The sequence below is a fragment of the Sarcophilus harrisii genome, chromosome 6 (assembly GCF_902635505.1).
Source record: "Sarcophilus harrisii chromosome 6, mSarHar1.11, whole genome shotgun sequence".
Lineage (NCBI taxonomy): Eukaryota > Metazoa > Chordata > Mammalia > Dasyuromorphia > Dasyuridae > Sarcophilus > Sarcophilus harrisii.
This window is the reverse complement of record NC_045431.1, coordinates 28,102,385-28,126,579: the sequence shown is the minus strand read 5'-3', so window position 1 is coordinate 28,126,579 and position 24,195 is coordinate 28,102,385. Positions and strand designations below refer to the sequence as shown.

General features: G+C 33.4%; 1 protein-coding gene across 3 annotated transcripts in view; it reads right to left on the bottom strand.

The window, feature by feature from the left end:
• The window catches only part of UBE2K (ubiquitin conjugating enzyme E2 K), a 71,191-nt gene that overhangs the window by 19,208 nt on the left and 27,788 nt on the right, over positions 1-24,195 (bottom strand). The window contains exons 2-3 of one of the 3 annotated variants that reach the window (XM_031941893.1): positions 14,178-14,383; positions 12,592-12,674 (exon numbers count right to left, since the gene is read on the bottom strand). The exons of 1 other annotated variant lie outside the window; for it this stretch is intronic. In XM_031941893.1, the coding sequence (XP_031797753.1) occupies positions 12,592-12,674; positions 14,178-14,225 (131 nt within the window). In that variant the 5' untranslated portion in view covers positions 14,226-14,383. The remainder of the gene's footprint in view (positions 1-12,591; positions 12,675-14,177; positions 14,384-24,195) is intronic. One more of the 3 variants, XM_031941892.1, reaches the window with a different exon arrangement.

The window sequence follows — 24,195 nt, the reverse complement described above, 5'->3', positions numbered from 1 at the left end:
ATATAACTGTTCCACTGTGCCAAATCGTGGCTAATCTTTCCCATCTTAAAATCACAAGCTTTTGGAGGGGGAAGGGTAAGAAGTACCAGGAGACTTCTCTAATTAAAGAGGGAGCCTAAAGCAACTACCTCATCATTGCCCATCTAGTTGCTCTCTAGAAACTCTTCTTTCTTAAAATTCACCTCATGTCTCCTCAGTACTCTCTGCTTCTCCCTCCTCTGTTTGGAGAAGATGAGGGATCAAAGGTGAACATTAAAGAGGTCCTTCAAGATCCTCCATTAATGAAGGGAACCCACAACCACTGCTGCACTATGCACCTTTCTCTCCTCCCCCTGCCCCGCCTTTTATTTCTGTGTTTTCTTCTTCCACTAGATTGTAAGTTCCTTGAAAAGATTGTCTTTCCCTTTTCTTTGTATCCACAGTATTTAGCATAGTGTCTGTTACATAGTAGGTGCTTAAATGTTTATTAACTAATCAAGCAAGGAACTCTTTCATATTACATCTTCCTCTTGCCTTTAACACAGCAAAAATAGCTCTTTGTTTAGTCTTTAGTGGTGGCTTCAAAGCACACTGAGCTTCAGCTTTCCATGTTACTGTTCCTCTATTATTCTGAGCTTCACTTAACCAATCTTCAAGACAAGTAAGTAACTCTTTATTAAGATATGGCTATGTTCAACAGACACAACTTCACAAAGCTTCAGTGAAAACTTCAATTTTATTGTAATCAAAATGAATTTGCATGCAGAACTTCTTCAGGTTAACAATTAACACAGAAGTTTGCACATTTATAACAGCTGGACAAAGGAAGAGAAGGCACGTAAGGGAGGTGGGAAAAGAACAAAATCTCTTCTAATGGGAAGGGGCAAGGCAAAGGCAAAGGCAAAGGCAAAAGCTGCATTTTTTTTCCATTGGGAAGTTCTAGACTATCAAGATAGAATGGTGGGCTTATCTACTAAACCCCAACCACAAAAGCTGTTTCCCAGTCTAGTGCAGACTGACTGATATTTGTGCTGTCTTGCCTCCCCGAGGACACATAAGAAGGTCAGTGTAGGATGCAAACAACAAATTTTGTCAGCTGGGGAGGAGGGGGAGAGGGTTAAGGGGAAGCTTCATCCTTGACACAATCGGGGACTCCTGCGTACTCTGATTCCAATGTTTCAGGAAAAAATGGCAACTCAAAAAGACAATTTCAGGATACCCCTAAGCATTAGACACACAGAGACAGCAAAGAGAGTGGTTTGTTCAAAAAGTTCATAATCTGAAATGATCCACCATTCTGGAGAGCAATTTGGAAATGTAATCAAAGAACTATCAAACTGTGCATACCCTTTGATCCAATCTGTACCCCAAAGAGAACATAAAAGAGGGAAAAGGACCCACGTGTGCAAAAATGTTTCTGGCAGCCCCTTTTTGTGCAGCAAGGAACTGGGAACTGAGTGGATGCCCATCAGCTGGAGAATGGCTGGGTAAGTGATATATGAATATGAATGTAAGAAAACAATCAGCAGGATGACTTCAGAGAGGTCTGGAGAGACATGAGCCAATGCTGAAGGAAATGAATAAAACCAAGAGAAAATTGTACCCACCCAACAAAATTATGTAATGATCAATTGTGAATGACTAAGTTCTTCTCAGCAATTTGGTGATCCAGGACAATTCCAACAAATGGGATGGAAAATACCATCCTTATCCAGAGAGAGAACTACGGAAACTGAATGTGGATCAAAGCATAGCATTTTCACTTTTTATTAGTTTGCTTTTTCTTTCTTGTGTTTTTTTTTTCCTTTTTGGTCTGATTTTTCTCACAATGACAAATATGGAATTATGTTTAAAATGTTTAACCTATATCCGATTATTTGCTATCTTAAGGAGAGGTGGTAGAGAAGGAAAAGGGAGAGAAAAATATTGAAAATTATCTTGACATGTATTTGGAAAAATAAAATACTATTGAGAAAAAAAAAACACCAATATGTAAATGACATTCCTTTCAATGGTCTTCTATACATACACGTGTGCACATGCACATTCAACTTACAGATAATAGCAAAGGAAAGCACTATTATTAAAGTGGGAGGGAGCATACAGAAAAGGCTTTTTGCATAGACAGATATTTTGGCTAAGATCTGAAGGCAGTCAAGGAAGCTAAGAGATGAAGAAAAGGAGGTATAGGGAACATCCAGTAAAAATGCACAGAGTAAGAACACAGGATGTTTTATTCAAAGAATACCAGAGTACACTATTATCAGATTCAGAACATGTGAAGGGAAATACAGTTTATGAAACTAGAAAGGTAGGAAAGGAGCAAGTTATAAAGGGCTTGAAAAGTCAAACAAAAGAATGTATATCTGATCCTGGTATGACAATAGTTTACTGAATGGGGGTCCAGTAAGAGAGAGGACAATCAGACCTGTACTTTAGGTCTTGAATTAAATTTGATAAAATAAATGGATAATGGAATATCATCTATAAAAAAGACTAATAAAGTAGGAAAGGAGCACATGATGAGAGGCTTTAAAAAACAAATACAAGACTGTCACAGAGAGACCAAGCAGAAGTCGCAACATGATGGTCTCCTTGGAAAGGTAGAATCAATGGGACTTGGCAAGAAAGTCAATGTAAGCTACAGAAAATGAAGAGTTGAAGATAATACTATTATCCTTAGCCTGGGTAACTAGAAGAACAGCAGCATCCTTACTAATAGGGAAATTCTGAGGAAATGTGTTCAGTTTTAGATACGTTGAGCAATAAGTCCAGGATGCACTTCAAGTTGTCCCAATGACAGGTGGGAGGAGTGCAGGAGAGAGGTTAGGGTTTGATAAGTAGGTCTGAAAATCATGGAAATATGCTAACTGGATCCAATTAACATTGCTCTGACAAAATTTCCCAGCAAACCTCTATAAAGAGAGAAGAGGAAAGGGTTCAGGGTAGATGAAAACCCAACAAAGAGAATGAAAAAGGATGATCAAGCAGGTAGAACTAGGAAAAAGTAATGAGAAGAGACTATCCAAAGAGAAAAGGTAATTGTAAACAAAGAAGTCAAAAAGAATCAAGAGCCTATACACAAAAAAGATTATTTACTTCTTGTCAATGGAATCAGGCTATTTTGCATGTTTTTGGCAGTTAGCTCAAGCAGGTACCTAGGCTGCTCTTCCCATGGTCAGAGGACAAAGTCTGCCTCTGGGAATATAACTAGTCACTCCACTTGGAAGAGCCACGCAGCACATACATACAGCCGGTAGCATCAAGAATGCAGCGACAACAACCAGACATTCAAATGTGACTCTTATTGGGAAAAGAAAGGGGGACAGTTATTACTATATTTATTAAATTTTAACCCATCCAGCATAAAGTATAAAAGTATAAAAAAAAAGTATAAAATACTTTCAGAAGGGGAAACGATCATGAAGATTACAATAGTCTATGAAGATAGCATATAAAGTACAACTTGAACTGAGAATTTATGGATAGTAACATTTGGACAAGTAAATGAGTTAACATGAAATCTTAACCTAGGAAAGAGCAAAATGTGGGATATGATTTGGTCACTACTCTACAGTAATCTAGACCTGGGATTTATTTTTTCATGCTGGCTTCAGCATCGGGTCTGGAGCTGGTTCAGGAGGAGTAAATAGATTGTAAGAAGACAGGTACTACGAAGATGAATAGATAATAAGATTTAAGAACACTAGGAATTAATAATAATAAAAAAAACCCTCATAGCCTTAATCATCTATTTTTGTAATAATGGTTTATTTAAAATAGGTAAATATTCTTTCCAACTAGCCCAAATAGAAAAAGGTGCTGTGAAGGACCTTTTATCCTGGCTGAATTATTCTTAAGATACTGGGGGGGGAGGGGGGGGGGAGAGAAGAAACGTCACCTAGATAGGGGAATGACCAAGTCATTGCTGTTAACTAGAAAACTCTTTAAGCAGACATATTCTTCAGTTACTTTGAGGAACTGTTTCAGCATTTAAAAAAAAAAAAAAAAAAAGAAGAAGAAAAAATGATGCCTTCTGAAACTGAAAGGATTGAGAAGAAAGCAGTACTGAAAGAAGTCTTCCTTTAAAAAGAAAAAGTAGAAACATTTTAAAATACATTATTGTTCAATCATGTCCAACTCTGCATGATGTCATTTGAGATTTTCTAGGCAGAGATACTGGAGCAGTTTGCAATTTCCTTCTACAAGCTCAATTTACAGATGAGGAAACAGACCAAAAAGGTGAAGTGACTTGCTCAGAGTCACACAATTAGTAAGTGTCTGAACTCACATTTGAACTCAAAGAGTTCTCTTGATTTCAGGCCTTGCATTCCACTGTACCACCTACCAGTCCATATATTAAAAATACATAGAAGAAAGCAAAAATAAGTTTAGGAGCCAAAAAACCATTAATTTTATTTGTCAATCTCCCTTCTAAGCCAACTTCTGCGCTTGGATCCACAGGCCATAATATTTTCTGTTATCCCCCAGATATCTAAGTACAACCTGGAGCCCTTCAGGCTCACTTCAAGTGCTGCCTTCTTTAAGAGTCCTCTACAAAAATTTCGCTTAATATATGTTTTATTTAAGCTCCATGAGGGCAAAAATTCTTACTTTTATTGCTAAAATTAACAAAAATCAGAAAAGAATGTACATATCACCAAGTCCTTGATACAATAAGTAGGCTAAAAATCAGAAATGGATATAGTTTTATCAATGGAAGACACTCTGAAGAAGAGACCTTACTGTTTGACTGGCTGATACACCCTAATAACCTTGAAGGGGGTCCCTGACCCTACTATTTAGTTGTCTCTCTTTAGTAGCAAAGTTATCAAACATGAAATTTTTTAATGAATATTCAAGTAACTATTTCCACATAACTAGTTTTATTTCACATTTTATTTAATACATTTAAATACATCAGTTAGAGGAGGAAGTAATCAAATGGCTTCACCAGAATGCCGATGGGACATGACACAAAAAAAAATGTTAAAAACCTCTTTCCTGATAGAATAAGAGATCCTTTATAATAGAGACTATCAATTTTTTATCCATATTCCCAGGGCACTGCAGTAATACTTAAATTTCAATTCTTCATTTTGACTTTATATCAAGGCACATATCTCCCCTCACACTTAAAATAGTACCAGGTACATAGAAGGTATTTTAATAAATGTTTGCTAACTGAAATTTCAAAAAGGCCAAAAATTAATCATCATCCAGTTTTTATAGCTATGTTTTGTTTAAATAGCATTTTGGCTGAGACTTAGATTATTAATTCATATGGTTAATAGGTCTCATTATACTGAGTTAAAATGTACTCCATTCAAAAATCTCTATAAATGCTCATTAAATACCTCAAGAAAAATTTATATTCATATTTATGTTCTGGGGTTTAATTTCCAGGCACTCTGATATACAAATCCCTCTCAATATATTTGTGGTGTGACAGGTTTTGGAAAAACCTGTCATGTACATTTTCTATTTTCAATGCTTAGCATAGTACTAAGTATTTTCTAAATAAAAAACTCATTCTAAAGTAGATGCTCATCAATTGTGGAACAGCTGGACAAGTTGTGGTATAAGAATATTATTGTTCTATAAAAAATGATGAACAAGCTGATTTTAGAAAAGCCTGGAAAGATTTACATAAACTGATGCTGAGTGAAACAAGCAGAACCAGAAAGAACCAGAAAGTTTACAGTAAAAACAAGAATGTGTGATGATCAACTATGAAAGACTTGGTTCTTTCTCAGTGGTTCAATGATCCAAGGCAATCCCAATAGACTTTGGATTGAAAACACCATCTACATCCAGAAAAAGAAATATGGAGATTGAATGTAAATCAACACATGCTATGTTCACTTTTTTGTTTGTTTTTTTCCTCTCCATTAGTTTTTCCCTTTTGTTCTGATTTTTCTCTCCCAACAGGATTCATAAAGCAAAGTGTACTAAAAATAACTAAATTAAAAAAAAAAAAAAAAAAAAAAAGAGGTAAAATTGGCCAATTGGGAAAGGAGGTTAAAAAAAAGCTCATCGAGGAAAATAATTTCTTTAAAAAATAGAATTGAAAACTTTAGGGGAAATGAAGATACAATAGAGCAACTCCTCCCCCCCCAATAAAGAAATATAAGGAAAAAAAACCCCAAAACTCATAATCCTTTCCCTCTTATTTTGTTCTGAGTGTAAAAACCCCATCACTTATCCTTCATATGATCATTGCCACATATCAAAACAGATCCCTTTCTCATCCTGTGCAATTCCAATCTGTGTTGATCCACTGAATTTATACTCTTCTTTTAATATGCTTCATAGCTATGTTAATAGTACTTAACGCTGATAATTTACTAACCTTTATTCTTGTCCCATGAATAATGCTTCAACATTTCCTTACCATATATACCATAGGCTATAAATGTTATAACAAATAAAAGTCAAAATAGTAACATATTGTTTACCTATTGACAATGGTCACAATGGCAGATATATGCAATCTTGTTTTGTGATTCACAGCTGTATAACTGGGGAAACTTCACTGTTTAAAAGCTAGGCTTCAGCAATAAAAGTAAAATTGGGAATATCTAAAAAAGCGCTCAAATGTAATCCAGACCAAATTTCTCCTCTTGCACAACTTTGAGCCCAGGACAGTGTTCATCCATGCTTCCTGAGCTACATCTTATATACAGATAAAACATACATAGGAAAACGCATCTATGCACATGCACACATACTTACTCTATCAGCAGTCTGCCTATTCAGAAATATTTCCTTTATATCTGAACAAACTAATTTTTTTTCTCATCCATTTTGGCTTCTTTTTTTTTTTTAAACCACTTATGACAAAGAATAACTTTTCTAGATGCTAAAGGGTATCACTAAAAAGGCTTTAAATATCCAGAGTTTAATGAAATATAGACAAAGAAAAAAAAAAAAAAGAACTATCTGGATGACTGTACCACAGCTAGGAAAGACATCTAAATTTTGGAATCTGTGAAGGACATGTTTCAATGAAGGTCTTTAGTGCCCTTTTAGCTCTTGTTCTCCTATCTTGATGCTGATTCTCAGAAAAACTTGGGGAAAAAATTATTTTTAAAGTCATTTCAACCATAGACTGCTTATATTACTTTAGCAAATGTGATAGACAATATTATTGGAAAAGAGGAAAGACATAAGAAAAGCCTAATCCTCAAACTACGATCCGCGGGCCAGATGAGGCAGCTAAGGACAGGGCTATGAAGTTTCTTTATTTAAAGGCCCACAAAACAAAGTTTTTGTTTTTACTATAGTCCAGCCCTCCAACAGTCTGAGGGACAGTGAACTGGACCCCTCTTTAAAAAGTTTGAGGACCCCTGACCTAGGTCTTAAAACACCACTTATTACTGTTAGTGCTATTCCAAAAGCACACCTGAGCACTTAATAAAAGAACCCAAGTAGCTCCCTACTGCCTCCAGGGTAAACTACATTTAATTTCCTTCATAATCTAGTCAAAGATGACATTCTGAAGCTTATTACACATTGCTCCCCTTCACTTAGAACATTATGGTCAAACTGGAATACCTTCCTGATTCTTGGAGAAACAAAATTAACTCTTTTCTCCATGCCTTTGAACATATTGTCCTCCAATTATTGCCTCCACCTTTAATAATCTGCAGTTCTTTAAAACTCAACTAAAGCTACCACTTATCTGAGGCCTTTCTTGAACTCCATCTAACAAAAAGCCCTCATAAAAAAGTAAACTCCTTAATTTGTTTAAAAGAATCATACCTCTAACCGCATTAATAACTGTCTTACCAGTGATAAGGGAGAAAGAGAGTAAAATCTGGAATGTAAATATTTACAAAATGAATATTGGAAGGCAGCTAGGTGGCGCAATAGATAGAGCACCAGCCCTATAAGTCAGGTGGACTTGAGTTCAAATTTGACCTCATAAACTTAATACTTCCAAGCTGTGTGACTCTGGACAAGTCACTTAACCCCAATTGGCTCAGTTATAATAATAATAATAATAATAATAATAATAATAATAATAATTTTGAAAACTATTTGGAAAAATAAAAAATACTGAAAATTTTAAAAAGAGAAAAGTAAATTCCTTGATGGCAGGATGTTTTCTTTGTATCCCCAGCACCTAACACCAATGTGTGTCACACTATAGGTGCTGAATGTATGCACGTTATTGGCATGGTAAAGTGAAGTTATACAATTCACATCATATTACTTCAGGCTAAGATCCAAGCCTCCCTCCAATATGAAACTCTATGCCTATCCTAAGCAGGTCAGATCTTTTTGCATTTTAGTCATCAGACATGTTAATTATCCCTTTCTGCATTGTGTCATCTTCAAATTTCAGAAGCATGCCATCTATATCTTTATCTAAGCAACTGATTTTTTAAAAGTGTTAAAGAACAAAGGGTTTGTGAATTTTGTGACATTTTGTGAATGTCCCTGCAGCCCTTTCCTCTCAATACTAAGAATTAAAAGTTATTTATCATTAAAAATTTCAAAACCTGAAACTAACAGGGTAAAATGACTCCTTGGGTCCAACTTCAAAAAGTTTAGAAATCTGCATCTCTTTATCTTGTACACAAAAACAACATAAGAAATTTCATCAAATAATTTTTAGACATTCTTATGAGAACAACCAATCTTTCCTAGGTTAAATTCCCATGTAAAATTTTCTATGAAGGGGTTTCGCTACAAACCCTTTCTTGAAAGCCTTTGAAATGTGGTCTCAAAATTTTTTGGTAAAAGCTACATGATCTCTAGTTTTTGTCTCCTATTCCATCAAAAATAAGTTACTACTTTTCATGGAAAGTTCCTGTCAATATCTATTTAAGCAAGATTATTTCTTGCAGGGAAAAATCAGATGCTAAAGTTCCCTTCACTGCCTTCTCTATTTTGAAGGATAAATTATAATTAAACAGGAAATTGTTAGGTATTCTGTTATACAGCAGACATTCAGAGAACTCCATTTCATCATTAGTACTACAATCATGCCTTCACCCCAGATATTTGAACTGTTTCTCCAACTTGTCTTCCACACCTTTCCTTCTTGTAATGATATAATTATTATTACCCTTCAAATAATAATGTAATTATTATACTTAATTTCTATTTCTACTGAACATGCTTCCTCATTTTCTCAAATATGATACATACATGCTATGTACTCCACTCCAGAACCTGCTCCTTTTTTCACCTTACTCTATTCCTTTGAAATAAAATTACTCCCACTTTCACATATACACAATATATAACTGAAGCAATGAGTTTCCTTACTGGCTCCTTTTTTGGTTTCATTTCCCCCCCCCCCCCACTGGACTATGAATTTTTTCTATTTCTCTTCGGACATTGAAGCATATCTCTACAATGTCTAACATGATAGATACACAGAGACTTTTTTTTTATTTCCTTTGTAATCCTTTAAAGCAAGGGTCCTCAAACTACGGCCCGTGGACCAGATGCAGCAGCTAAGGACGTTTATCTCCCTCATCCAGGGGTATGAAATTTCTTTATTTAAAGGCCCACAAAACAAAATTTGTTTTTTTACTATGGTCTGGCCCTCCAACAGTCTGAGGGACAGTGAACTGGCCTCCTATTTAAAAAGTTTGAGGACCCCTGCTTTAAAGCTTCAGACAAATACATTTTTACCAAACTTTGTTAAGGTATACTCTGTCCTCAATCAAGAACCTGCCATTACTCTAAGTCAATGTCCAAAACCCGTTTTTAGAAAACACCTTTTAAAAAGTCATTTATTCACTTCCAAATTATACTTTTGTTCTGAAGCTCTTGCCATCAATAAATACTAGAGACAGAAACACCACGTGACTCCTAAAATCTTCAGTTTCTTAACCAAACTGATACAATGGATAAAGAACTGCGTCTGAAGTCAACTTTGATTTCCTGGGGTATGATTCTGGGCAAACTGGCCTCTGTTTCCTCAAAATGAAAATGGAAACCATAACAACACTCCTGTCCTGGGGTGGTTGTGAAAATCCAATAAGAAATCTGTAAAGTAGTGAATGAAGTGTCTAGCCCAAATCAAGTACTTAATGTTTCTTCCCTTGCTGCCTTCGTAACCTAGAATAATCAAAGCTTTTAGCAGTGCTATTTGTATCTAACTGAAACTACCACAAGTATAGCTGTCATTAGGCTCTCTCTATCATGGCCAGAATACAGGCCTCAAGAGGATAATCTAAGACTTGGCAATATCAGCTCCATAGATACATGTTCTAGTTCAGATGTGGAATCAGAGACTCTAGTTCAATACCACCAGCTCTGCCCACACACTACCTATATAATCTTGGGTAAGTCACTTGGACTCTCAGGGTCTCAGTTCCCTTTGTTATAAAATGCGAAGTATATTCCTGGATTACTTCAAATGTCACTTCCAGACTACAAGTCTGGGTTGTTAAGTTCCGTATTTTTTTTTCCCACTAATGAAATGTGATTTTTAAAAAAATAGCAAATTCCCAGAGTTGCTTTCATCCTGTACCCAAAACATCAAGTGTAAGCAAGCAGACTTCCAAGGAAACAAGTGATAGAAGCATACAAAGCAGTAGAAAAATTCTATGAAGATAATGGGGAAAAAATGGGACCCACCCTAAATCAACATGATACTTAGTAACTTTAACCAAAAGAAAAGTTGACAAACATGGTTCACAATCCAGATTATCAAAGGCTTACAGATTCCTCAAAAAACTGTATGGCAAGAATTTTTTTTTTCATGGAGAGAATATAATCAACACAGAGAATTTTTTTAAAGACTTTGCCTATCTTGATAAGGGAAATTATTTCAGAAGCAGAGATAAAAAGATATGATCTGACCAGAAGATTTACGTCAATACTTTGGGGAAAAAAGGAAAACATCTTGAAGGCAAATATAGCTAACCATTCCAAACTAATCTTTTGAAAAGAATTATAGATTCCAAATACTGTGAAAAGGATAAGAAGCAATGATATTTTTAGTTCCTTAAAGAACATTCAGCAAGGCAAAATTAATTTTCTCAGCAAGAAAACCAAATAAATCCCACCCAATGGACTGAGCCACTAAGGTCAAAACTCTCGCTAAATAAAGTACTTAAACCATCCTGCACTTTTTAATCAAAAAAGAAAACAATTAAAATCTACATATTCATTTTGGAGTTTTACATTTAATTATTCAAAATTGATTTTGCTTACATTCCTGACTTTCTGGTACATACTGTTTTTATAAAAGCAAGATAATATTTTCAAAGATTATTTTTTTAAAAGAACTTCCACATTGTTCTGGAAAGTTAATTAATCTATAGCTATCTGGACAATCACTAAATGATAAATCAAAATCTAATAAAAACAAAAAAGAAGTCCTCCAAAGACAATTTTAGGAGAATATTTAAAATAATATCATTAAAATACCACATTAATATTTAGTGTTAGTATAGTACCAAAGAACTGCAAGTTGTATCATACATACATAAAAAGCATTTCCTTGTGGCTTTCCAAGTTAAATAATTTGGTAAAAACTTGAAATCTCTCCCATGTACCTAATATATTAATTCATAGGTCCCCATACAATTTGGCCTGATCTGTGCTCAGTTATGACCCATATCTTTATTTTTTAATAATGTTTACATAATTTATCATTTTGTATTTATGTTGTTTTTTTAATTCTTTGAGATCAATAACTTTTATTGTCCTTAAATTTTTTAAACAAATCATCCAAAATCTAAAGCTTCACATTAACAGGTATTTCTAGTCTTGTGTTACTATGTCTCCATCAAATTCTCTTTCGATGCCTCATGGGGCTATTTGTTGGTGCATTGGAACTGAAGCCAGGAACATCTGTATTCACTTTTGTCCTTCCTCAGATACTTATTAGCTATCTGACCCTGGGCAAGCCTGGGGCAAACCTGTTTCCCTCAGCTTCCTCAATTTTAAAATGGAGATAATAATTTAAAAACAATCTTCCAAGGTTGTTAAGAAGATCAAAGGCAATAATATTTCTCAAGTCCTTATTACACCACCAGGTACATATAGTAGGCACTCTATAAATAGTAGCTACCATTATTAATAAGTATGGCATAGCAAATATTCTGTGTTAGTCAAATATTAACCTGATAGAACACATGTGTAGTAGGTTAATTAATTTAAACTAAATTTTCAAGTGTCCATAATATGTTTTTCAATCTCTCATTTGATAACCAGTTTAACAAAACTCAATGAGGTTCATCCTCAAAAAGGGAAAATGTTAAGAGATCTTTTTAAATGATCAAAAATAATTCAAGTATTGTATTACGGAGTATAAAGAAAGGGAGAGATTTTTTATTTCATCTATCCAAACTCAAATTCACTTCTTTAAGAAACACTTTTTAAGTACCCTTTCAAAAGAAGCCACCTAGGAGAAAAATGAATTTACAGAAATAGCACATCACATTCACTCATTTTCAAAATAAGAAATTAGAATTGAAAAGACCTTTTTGTAGCTCCAAAGTAAATCTACTATTTCCAAGTAGATTTAAATTATTTGATTTATACTTATTATTCAAGAAAAGGACAAAGAAAAGCATAGCAAGTCCTTTTTAAATAGGAGGGAGGTGGGAAAGATAGTAAAGAAAAATAAAAATTTCTTACCATTGATCTTTCAGGATATCCAAACAAATGGCCCCAGTGACAGAACTAATATTAGGATGCCAAATTTTAGTAATAAACCGCACCTAGAATGTATATATATATAAAGCATTACTTGAGATTTTTATTAACAGAAACACCCACTATAAAAATATGTATATATGTGTATGCATACATAAAGTCAAATTAACTTTTAAAATGGTGTTGGCCTTCAGGACCAATCAATGAGCCCATAAGATCTCTCACCTACTTAAATCATATTAATATTATGATGGCATATTAACCAGAAATTAAGAGTCATCAGAGGAAAGAATACATCATTTCAAAAAGATGAGGAGCTTACCATCCATTCATTATATTTTGGCCTTTTCACAATTTTTTACTTTTTTCAAATCAATAAGTACTAAGCATCTACTAAGTAGGATAAAGAATTCCCTTCCCTGGAAATAATTTATAATATAGACAGGAAGGGAAGGGAAAAGGTTTAATTAGGTATTAAAATAACTGATACAAAGAAATATCATCTATGAGATCTTTTCAGACTTCAAAATTTAACTGAGTTAAAAAATAAAGCAAGAAAAAAATTCTGGAGGAAGAAAAAGTACAGGATGAGCACAAGGTAGTCCTCCAATTCACAAAGTTACTCTTATTATACTTTCTCTTTTTTCTTTTTCAAGTTCTATTGATGCCTGTTTATATGGCAATTCCTACTCCATTTAACTATTTCCTGTAACAAAGGAAAACAGTAAACCAAAATATGTCTATGGTAAAACTAAAGTCAGTTGTAAATATATGTCCCTTTTAAAATATTTGCCCATGTCCTATTAAGAAAAGGGAAAATTCATTTCATTACCTATTTTTTGGGACTATAACATCCATTACAATTAAGAATCTACCCTTTAGTATTATTTGCCCTTACATTATCAAAGGGACCATGTATTACACTATTCTCCTATATTCTGCTTTTTTTTTTCCCATTTAATATCAAACATGCCAATATTTGTCTGAATTTCTTATATTTTACACTTCTTACGGGAGAGAAAATATGTCACTATATTCACACATCTCAATTTGTTAAGCAAAATTACATTATCAATGGACACTTATTTTAGTTTCAATTTTTTGTGGCTATTAAAAGTGTTACTATAGACCCAGTCCAATTTTTTGACATGAACTTTACATCCCTGATGAGGTAAAGAAGATAGGAACAATTTTCACTCATTATCGTGCCACTTTTCAGGAAAAACAGCAAAGCAATAGTTTCAATTCTAATTATCTAAATACTTCTGAAATAAAGTTGTTATTTCCAATATACAAAAGAATGCAACAATCTATATTGCACTTAAGGTATTCAAGAACAGCTAATTTATGAGTATAAAAGACAGACTTACAAACAAGTTTGCTTTAAGCAACAAGGATTTTTCTGTGAAAACTTATGTCCTATTTTAAAAATTACTTTATAAAAGAAAACAAAATCAATATTGACCTCACCCACTGTTTTTCACCAGAGCAGAATAGATTCTAAAATAAATATCCTTCCAATAATTTAAATTTTTTTCCAAAAGCTAATTTAGCATCCCTTTTCCTACCTTTGATGCTACTGGCAAGCAAGAGTGCATTAGTAGAACCATGAACATGACAGGTTAGCATCAAAATTCATTTCTGCATCTTCACACTTGCTTTCCTCTCTCCTTCCCACTTCTGTGCAGACTCCAACTTTTAGGCTGAGGAAGTTTGCTTAGGCCTTGACAGTCTGTGTGGTCCCAGCCTTTGAAAACCAGAAGCCTGCTGGAGGCTGCAAACCAGAAGCACTAATGCTGAAAACCTCTAATTGCTGGTGCAAGCCTGGAGAACTGAGGAATGAAGGGAGTGGGACATGTCTCTAAGACTCAGTGCCAAGTGTTTCTAAGGCAATACCTGGCACAAAACCAAGCCTGACAGAAAGAACACCTATCCAACATGCTCAAAGGGGTGCTAAATGAACTCAAAGTCAATGAATAAAAATTCTTGGGATTTGAGGTTGTTGTTGATTTTCTTTCTTGCTGTTTTTTCCTTAAAAACTGGTTTGATTCTGGGTATCCTAGGTCATGGAAATATCTAACAATGTTTAATCTTTGATGCGTAATTTCTGTTTTGAAGATGTTTGTGAGGTGATGGGAATCAGAGAAAATGTCTAGTTCAACATCTTAATTATGTAACCCTGATTTCTAATATCATATTAACTATGATTTAATGAAGAAATTTTTTAGTAATTTAAAACATTGACAGAAGTAATCAATTAAGTTGTATGAATAATAATTATTCAAATCACTATTATTTTTACCCTTTCTTTCCTTTCCCTTATCTAATTCTTCATTATGTATATTTCATTATAACAATGAAATGGACTCATGATTTCATCAACTTGGAACTTTTTCCTTAAAACTACAGAGACCACAATTCTTATTCATGTCTTCCCCCAAGTTCTGTGAAAAAAGTCTCTACCCTCCCCCCAAACATGGATGAGTTTCTTCCATTTTATGCTAAGATGATAAAATAATCGATAGAAAGCCTGGCTATCTTTCTGTCCCTCTTCAACATAACCAGTCCATCTTCTCTCCATATCACACATTTCTTTGATGCCATCTTTTACTCCAGTGCTACTTCAAAGTTTCTCATTAGTTATATATTGAAACTTTCTCATATCCATGTGTGACAAATGCCATTATCGTACGCCTAACAGACATTTTTAATTTTTCAAAAATCTGTTATATTCTGCATCTCATTGCCATACTTCAATGTGGAATTGCTCTTGGTCTCCATCTCCCTAGTACAATGTCTGGCATACAGTAAGTATCTAATAAATGCTGATTGATTAACAAATGGGAAATTTTAAATAGTGACTGGTTTCACAGGAAACTTTCCAATTTACTAAAGTAAATACAAAGCACACCCTCTGTTTACTCAGGCTATATTCCTTTTGTGATGATAGATTGCATTCCAAACAAAATTTGCCAGAATTCCAGGATTAAATGTACAGAGCACCATCATATGCAAACAAGACCTGGAAGATCTCAATACCTATTCAACCAAAAGTCTGTACTAACATCTTTACTAACATCTTTTCCATCACTCGGTGAGCACGTTTCATAAATATCTATTTTTCTATCAAATTCATCCCTTGATGTTTATGATGAGATCAGACATTTAACATTATTATTTCTATTGTTAGGAGTTGAAAGGAATATCTAATTCAGTCAATTACAAAGTAGGAAATACATACATAAACACACACACATATACATACACACAGTACATTACGGGATATCACTTTGTTTAAAACTACTTGTTCATTTATAATTTTAAAAAAAAAGATCCCTTATATTCATGCATAGAAAAGTTCCAGATAGATGATAGAGCAAGAATATGGTCAAAAAAATTTTGCCAGTTAACTTTTTTTGGTATTATTAAGGATTGAGATTTTTGCAGTTATCTTTAGATGAATGAATGGATCTATTCATTCATCATCTATCTTTATCACTTTCAGAGATGTGTCATGTTAATCACTAGTTGTCATAATAATTGTGTCCACAAAAATTTGATCAAGACTTTTCTATTCCCTTCAGTACTATTTTTGTCTCTACCATAAGATATCCAGGACTATGATAGGAATTCAGTGGTGGTTCCACTGTCCTTGAAAGTGAAAGTTATTTAGAGTAATCTTTATGTGTCTTTTTTTCTCCTTCCATTTTCATCCTTTACCCTTGGAATTACATTGCCTAGTTAGATCTTTTTTCAAACCTTTTTTTAATACTAATTTTTTCCTTCACTTCTCCCTGCTTAATAAGATCATACTCCTTTTAGTTAGCTATCATCCTTCTTTTAGTATTTTGTAAATGAGTGTACATTCTCACTTTAGGCTGTATTGGGTTACCTACCTCTTTTTTTTTATTGGCGTTAAGTCAAAACGATTGCTAGGATACTTCCTTTTGATTATAATTTAGTATAAAATCATTATAATCTATTTTAGCATTTCAATGTTGAATCCTCCTCTTTATTATTTTGTCCTAATTTTTACAAATTTTCATTACTGCCCTGACAATTCAGTAGTTTAACTACCTAGACAGCTGATCCCAGGTAAATCCCACACCATGACCAAGTCTTTTAAGGAAATATTGTCTATTTCATTTCTTTCACATTATTTGTTGTTCATCATGTCAAGGGTCTACAAATTTTTCTTGTAAAGAATGTGGTTCAATAGATAGTCATAAGACTATTGTGGAACATATATATGTCTTTGTATAAATTGATTCTACTTCCTGAACTATGCTCTCTTTTTCACAAATTACCAACTTTTCTCACTTACACTGAAATCACCAAAACTATCTGAGAATATACTGACTTAATTCAGAGTTTTGTCAAGTTCTTCATAAAACTTCTCTCTCTTTTCATTCTCAGCAACCAAAGTTGGTACATAAGATGCAATAAAATTTCTTAGTGATCTTTTTGCAAATACTTATGATGAGTATAATATTAAATTACCAAAATCAACTGTACCTCCTCTATTCTGTTTCTCCAAGAAATAACTGAAAACTCATCTTTTTATTTAACTGTAATTTGCTTCCCTTTAGTCACAGCTAAGAAATATTCATAAAACAAATTTCACTATATCAAAGTACTTAGAAGTTTCAAAATGTTCAACATTAAAAAGAATAGAAATTACATTTTAAAAAATATATAAGACTATCTGTTTTGACCAGTGCACTATGAACTACAGTACCTCTCCACCAAATCTAGAGACTGAAACTAAGCCGTCTTTCTCATTAGAATGTACTAAGAACAGAGGCTATATTACCAAGAGTTTTATTAGCACAGTACTTTACAGAATAAATGCTAACTTTGTTTACCTTTATTCTTAATTCATTCATTTATTTTATCCTAATAAATATCAAGATAGATATAAAGCAGTTTTCTTCATCAATGTGAATATTTATCAACTCAAATTTAACACGCCAAAAATCAAATTAAAATTATGTGACAATACATTTTGCTTACTTTTGAACTCCTCCTTTGATATCACTACAGACAAGGGAAAGGATTTCCGTTACGATAAAATGAAATAACTTTTTTTTTAAAACCACCTGAAAGACACAAAAGCTCAATTCCATGCTCAGACAACTATCTGCCTATGTCACTTGTTTGCTTCAGCTTCCTCATGTGTAAAACAGAGATAAAAACAGAACCAAACTCTCAGAGTTGCTGTGGAGATAAATAAGCTAAGATTTGGAAAATACTTTGCAAACTTTAAGTCACTATACAAATAACAGATACCTATAAATATCACTAGTCTAAAGCCATATCTCAGTTGAAGCACTTATGTAATGGAAACCTGCCGGGATTTATATTTTGTTGGCCTAGATTATGAGAACCCTGGGTCATCCCTTCACACTCTAACAAGGAAATGAAATAGGAGTTTTTCATGTCAAAGTCTTTAAAACTCCTTTTAAGCAGCGAAGCAAGGGTAAACTGAACTAGATGACCTTTAAGGTCTTATCCATGTCTAAATGTTAACACAACTATTCTATCTTTCCTTTATTTTCTAAGTAAGTTTGTAAGAAACAAAGCAAATATATTATCTACTTCATTGTCTCTTTCACTTTTTAACCTTTTTGCAATTAGGTTTCCAATTTCAAATCATCTGTTCAAATAAGGTGGGAGGGAGGGAGGAAGGACAAGAAGGAATACATTATTTAATTGTGATGTTTGTTTCATCAAAAAAGAAAAATGTCCAAAATAAAAAACGTAAAACATGCTCAAGAGGGAAACAAAGTTCAGGTATAAACAGAAACATTTATGGAATTATGTGTTTCAAATGAATTAAAGCCTTTAACCCAAGAAGAATTCTGTTTCATGGAACAGAAAGAACTTCATGATCAAGAAATCAAAAAATCATTGCTACAAGTTCAAAAACCATGAAGCTGTCAAATGATGACCTGTTTTCAAATGAGAGGAAGATAGTTAAGACTAAAAAACCTTAATACTCATTCTCAACAAAATTCAATTAATATATTATCTGTTTGGATTCATTAAGAACAAATCATTTTCTTTCTTATCACAAGGATTTCTGCACTTGGATTTTCTTAGCCAAGATCAACTCCTTCATATAATTCCATCTTGTCCAAAAACACTCTATTCTCAATCATCTTTCCTCTCTACCTAATCTTCAAGCTCTCTCTACCCTATTGACTCTATCTAATTATCTAAAATATATCGTCTTCTCCAACCATTTAAAAGAACAAATTTCATTAGAAACTATCATCCTCTCAAGCTGCTACCTACTTCTTATTTTCTCAGGTAATTTTCTAGAATAATTACTCTCACTCCCTCTTTCTACTTCACCAATTTTCATTCACTCCTTAACTTTTGACAACTGGACTCCAAAACTCAAGCATTAATTCAATTGAAATTAAAATTATCTTTCCCATCATCATGCAAAATACTGTAAAATAAAATAAGTTTTCATATGCAAGTTTTGGCCTGAACTTGGAGTTAACACTGCAAAATTTGTGTGAATTGAGAACAGGATTTAGATTAGCATTAGCAAAGAGGAGGGCAGTTTCAAAAATAGGAGGACAGAAATCTGATTTTACCAACTTAAAAAATGAAGCAATAAGGACATGAAGGCTACTTGAGCATAAAGAGGTGAGATACAGAAAAAGTTGAGGAAATTGCAAAGAAGGACTTTATTTTTAAATAAAAGAGAAATCTATATAATATTTGTAATATTATATAGAAGCTAGTGAAGGAGAGTAAAAAAGAATAATAAGAAAATGACTAACCAATAGAATATGGTACTGGAAGAAATATGAGGAATGGGGATTAAGAACACTGATGCAGAAATTAATGTTGGAAGGGAGGAAGGTCTTCTCAGAAGTAAAGCAGAAAACTGGAAAATTTTTTACATTCAAGAGTTCTGATAAAGGCCTCATTTCTAAAATATAGATAGAATTGGCTCAAATTTCTAAGAATACAAGCCATTCTCCAACTGATAAATGGTCAAAGGATATGATATGAAGAGAATTTTCAAACAAAGAAATTAAAGCCATTTCTGGTTATATGAAGAAATGCTTTAAATCACTATTGATTAGAGAAATTCAAATTAAGACAACTCTGAGGTACCACTACACACACACCTTCCAGATTGACTACGATGGCAGGAAAAGATAAAGATAAATATTGAAGGGGATGGCGGAAAATTGGGATACTAATACATTGTTTGTGGAGTTATAAATCAATCCCACCATTCTGAAAAGCAATTTGGAACTATCCCAAAAGGGCTATCAAACTGTGCATACCCTTTGATCCAGCAGTCTCTATCCCAAAGAGATCATTAAAAAAAGGGAAAAGGATCCACATGTGTAAAAATGTTTGTGGCAGCCCTTTTTTGTAGTGACAAGGAGCTGGAAAGTGAGTCAATAGCCCATCAGTTGGAGAATGGCTGAATAAGTTATGGTATATGAATGTTACAGATTATAACTGATCTATAAGAAACAATGTTTTCGGAGAGGTCTAGAATGAGTAGAACCAAGAGAACATTGTACATGGCAATAACAGAATTATGTGATAATCAGCTGTGATGGACTTGATTTTTTAACAGTGAGGTTATTCAGGTCAATTCCAATAGAATTATGATTAAGAAAGCCATCAGTGCACAGAGAGAGGACTATGGGAACTGAATGTGGATTACAGCATAGTATTTTCATCTTTTCTGTTGTTATTTGTTTGCTTTTTTTCCCCTTTTTGACCTGATTTTTCTTATACAGCATGATAAATGTGGAACTATAAATAGAAGAACTGCACATATTTAATATCCTGGGGGCAAGTCACTTAACGTCAATTGCTTTGCCCCTCTTCCACCAAAAAATCAATAATAATAAAAATAAATAGTACACTGGACTTGAAATTAGAAGACCTATGTTCTAACATGATTAATATGATTTATACATATATAAACCATATTAAATTCCTTCCAATTTCAGAGATCAGAGAGGGGAGGGCCAGAGCTTGGAATTCAAAATTTTAAAACAAATGTTTTTTGTAAAGTCTACCTTGTGTTCAAATCCTGCCTCAGACATAAACAGTGGTTTTTGGGAAAATCATTTAGACAGTTTCCTCACCCATAAAAATGGGGATATCAGCGATCGCCCTCCAAGGCTGCTATGAGAATCAAATAAGACAGTATTTGTAAAGTGCTTTGCACACTTTGCTATGTAAATGTCAGTTAGCTGTTATTAGAAGGCCCAGAAGTAACGAAAGTAGCATAGTGTCTGATAAACCTAAGGACACCATCTGGATGGACCTCTACAAAAACCAGAAATCAGTCTGCCATGAGAATGACAATAGGACTAACAAATTATATTCTATACCTACAACAAGCCTCAAAATGGAAACAAGATCTATACAGAAAAGGTCAAAAGATTTTATTTTACCACAATTAAAGAGGATACCTTTCACAACAATGGCTAGAAGAATTTTTAATTACAACGAAACATTTTCAGAATCACATGGCTGGCCTTCTTATCCTGTACTTCATTTCCTCATCCATAACCTGAGGAGAAAAGAGCCCATGACTTCTGAGGCCCTTTTCGTCTGTAAATGTTATGAGAACACTCTCAGAGAAGAGCATTCCCACTGAGTTGCCTCAATCCAGACTTTCACATCATTTCTAACCATCGAAAAGAGCCCATGACTTCTGAGGCCCTTTTCGTCTGTAAATGTTATGAGAACACTCTCAGAGAAGAGCATTCCCACTGAGTTGCCTCAATCCAGACTTTCACATCATTTCTAACCATCTCTCCATCTCCACACTCTTGCTGTCTGCTCCTCGCAAATCCATTTTGTGCTGTCTTCTTCCACTAGATTATAAGCAGTTTTTTAGACAGGGGACATGATCAATGTGTTATTTTGTTTTATTTAATTATTTCTTTTTTGGCTAGGAAGATGATTCTCCATGCAGTTGATGTTAGTGAAAAATGATAAAAATATAAAAAATATAAAGCATAAATAAAACAAAAAATACAGGAAAAAAGTTCATATGAAGACAAAAATAAGTAGAGTAATTAATGGAAATTTATATCCTCTTTTTGTTCTTCACTGGAACTCTTGAGATATTTGTTCATGATTGCTAAGATCATGAATTTTTTTTAATTAAAAAAAAAATTATCACATAAGGTCTCATAAAAGAAATAAAGGAGAGCAGCATTAAGGATCCAGCTGAGGTTAGATAATAACTTTCTCCAGCAGTCCTCAGCTCTGAGAGGGATATAGGAACTGGGAGTTGTACAGGATTGAGGAAGGGTCAAAAAAATGAGACACAGAAAAAGTTATCATTTAAAAATTGACCAAAGAATAATGATAATGAAAATGATAATACTGGGATGGAAGAATTAGACCTCATGTTGAAGCTAAAGAGGAAATTTAATAATGTGTGTGTAAAGCAAGGACAAAAAGTATTGCCGGAAGTGAATTTATGACTTAAAAATCTTAAAGGCTAAGCAACTTTTGAGTTATAAGTGAACTCTAGGAATAGAAAGCTAAAGGTTCAAATTTAAGAGAATCCTAGCCAAAATAACTTAAAGTTTTTAATTTTAAATTCATGTAGAAGATGAAAGGAAAGGGGAAAGGGGGCCCTGAACTGGATAGCAAAAAAAAAAAAAAAAAAAAAAAAAAAGCTAATTAACACAAAACATGAAGAATTTCACTTTCACACACCCCAAAAAATAAAAGTTAGAACCAACAACAAAAAGTAACAAGAATCTGAGAATGGATGAAAAGACAAGGGGCATATGAATGCAATGGAATATATTGTGCTTAAATGATGAAAGAGTTCCAGAAAAACTTGTATAAAATGATGCAAAGTAAAGTGAGCAGAATTCAAATGAACTAATCATACATTAACAACAAGTAATAACTTGGAAGAGTTAAAAATTCTGATAAAGCATCGCAATCAATCACAATTAGGACATCAATAGAAGTTTTAAACTAAGAGTACTGAGTAATAAATATTTTTTTAGACATGGTCAATGCTGAGATTTGTTTTGCTTATCTCCACATATTTGTTACAAGAGCTTTCTTTTTCTTTATTGAGGACTAAGGGGAGGGAAAAAATAGCTCTTTAATAAAAAAAAAAAATGTTTTTAAAACGACAAAAATTTTGGGAAAGTAGATTCCAATTCAATAAAAGAATGTTTGAAGAAGTACATCTAACTCTGTAGAAAATATTTGAGAAATAGGATTAAATCTTATAAATTCTTGCCCAATGCCAAGAGTTTATGAGACAGGTAAAAAGGAAAACTCTAAAAAACATCCGATTGATAAAGATGAGCAGAAAATGAAAATTGTTCAAAGGACTGTGAGAGGACAGAGGCACTAATGAATTGGGGGTGAAGTGATGAACTGATTCAACAATTTTAGAACTCAATTTGAACTAGATCTTAAAATTCTCTAAACTGCACAAGGCCTCTGACAAAGGTATAACACACTAGGCATATACCCCAAAGAAACAAGGAAAAGACTAACTAAAAAGACTAAACTAGGATCATCAACACAATGATCATGACAAAGCTAGATGTCTGAAGTATCAAATAAATGAAAAACAAAAAAACAGAGATATAGAAGACAAATTTTCAAAGATCAAATTTAAATGATCAAAAGGTGTGATATTTGTAAAGCACTTTAGAGCACAATACCTAAGCACACAGCTGCCACTTAATAAAATGGTTGTGGGTCTATCTGTCTCCTACACACTAAATGAGAGTGATTATTTTCCTTATCTCTATTTGTTACAAGGGTTTTGGGGGGCAGACAGACTGAAAAGGTAGTAAAACAGACACCAAAAGAAAGGGAAAAAAGCATTAATGAAACATTTTTACATAATACAAAAAATAGCTTCAAAATGGGACAATGACAAGCAAGGAGTATTGTTCTACTTTTTTTTTTAAAGCAAACCTTTTTATTTAAGTATTCATATACTGTCTTTCTAACTTTTTAACCTTTATAAGTATCTCTGATAAGTCTCATTTCTCAAATATATAGTGAACTGAATAAAATTTATATGAATACAAATCCATTCCCCAATTGGTAAAAGGCTAAAGGATATGAACAGATAGTTTTCAGATAAAAAAAAAAAAAAAAATCAAAGCTATCCACCTCATGTCAAAAAATGCTCTAAATCATTATTTAGAGAGATGCAAATTAAAACAAACATCTGAAGTAACTCCTTACACCTATCAGATTGGCTACCATAAAAGGAAAATGATAAATACTGGAAGAGATGAAGGAAAATTGGGACATAGATGCACAGGTGGGGAGGGGAGAAGTCGTGTACTGATCCAATTCATGCTAAAAGAGCAATTTGTAACTATGACCAAAAGACCATAAAACGGGACATATTCTTTGATCCAGCAAAACAACTATAAGGTCTATTTCCCAAAAAGATCAAAAAAGGAAAAGCACCTATATATGTACAAAAATATTTGTAACACCTCTTTTTGTGATTGCAAAGAACTGAAAATTGAAGGAATTGCCATTAATTAGGGAATGGCTGAACAAGCTATGGCATATGATTGT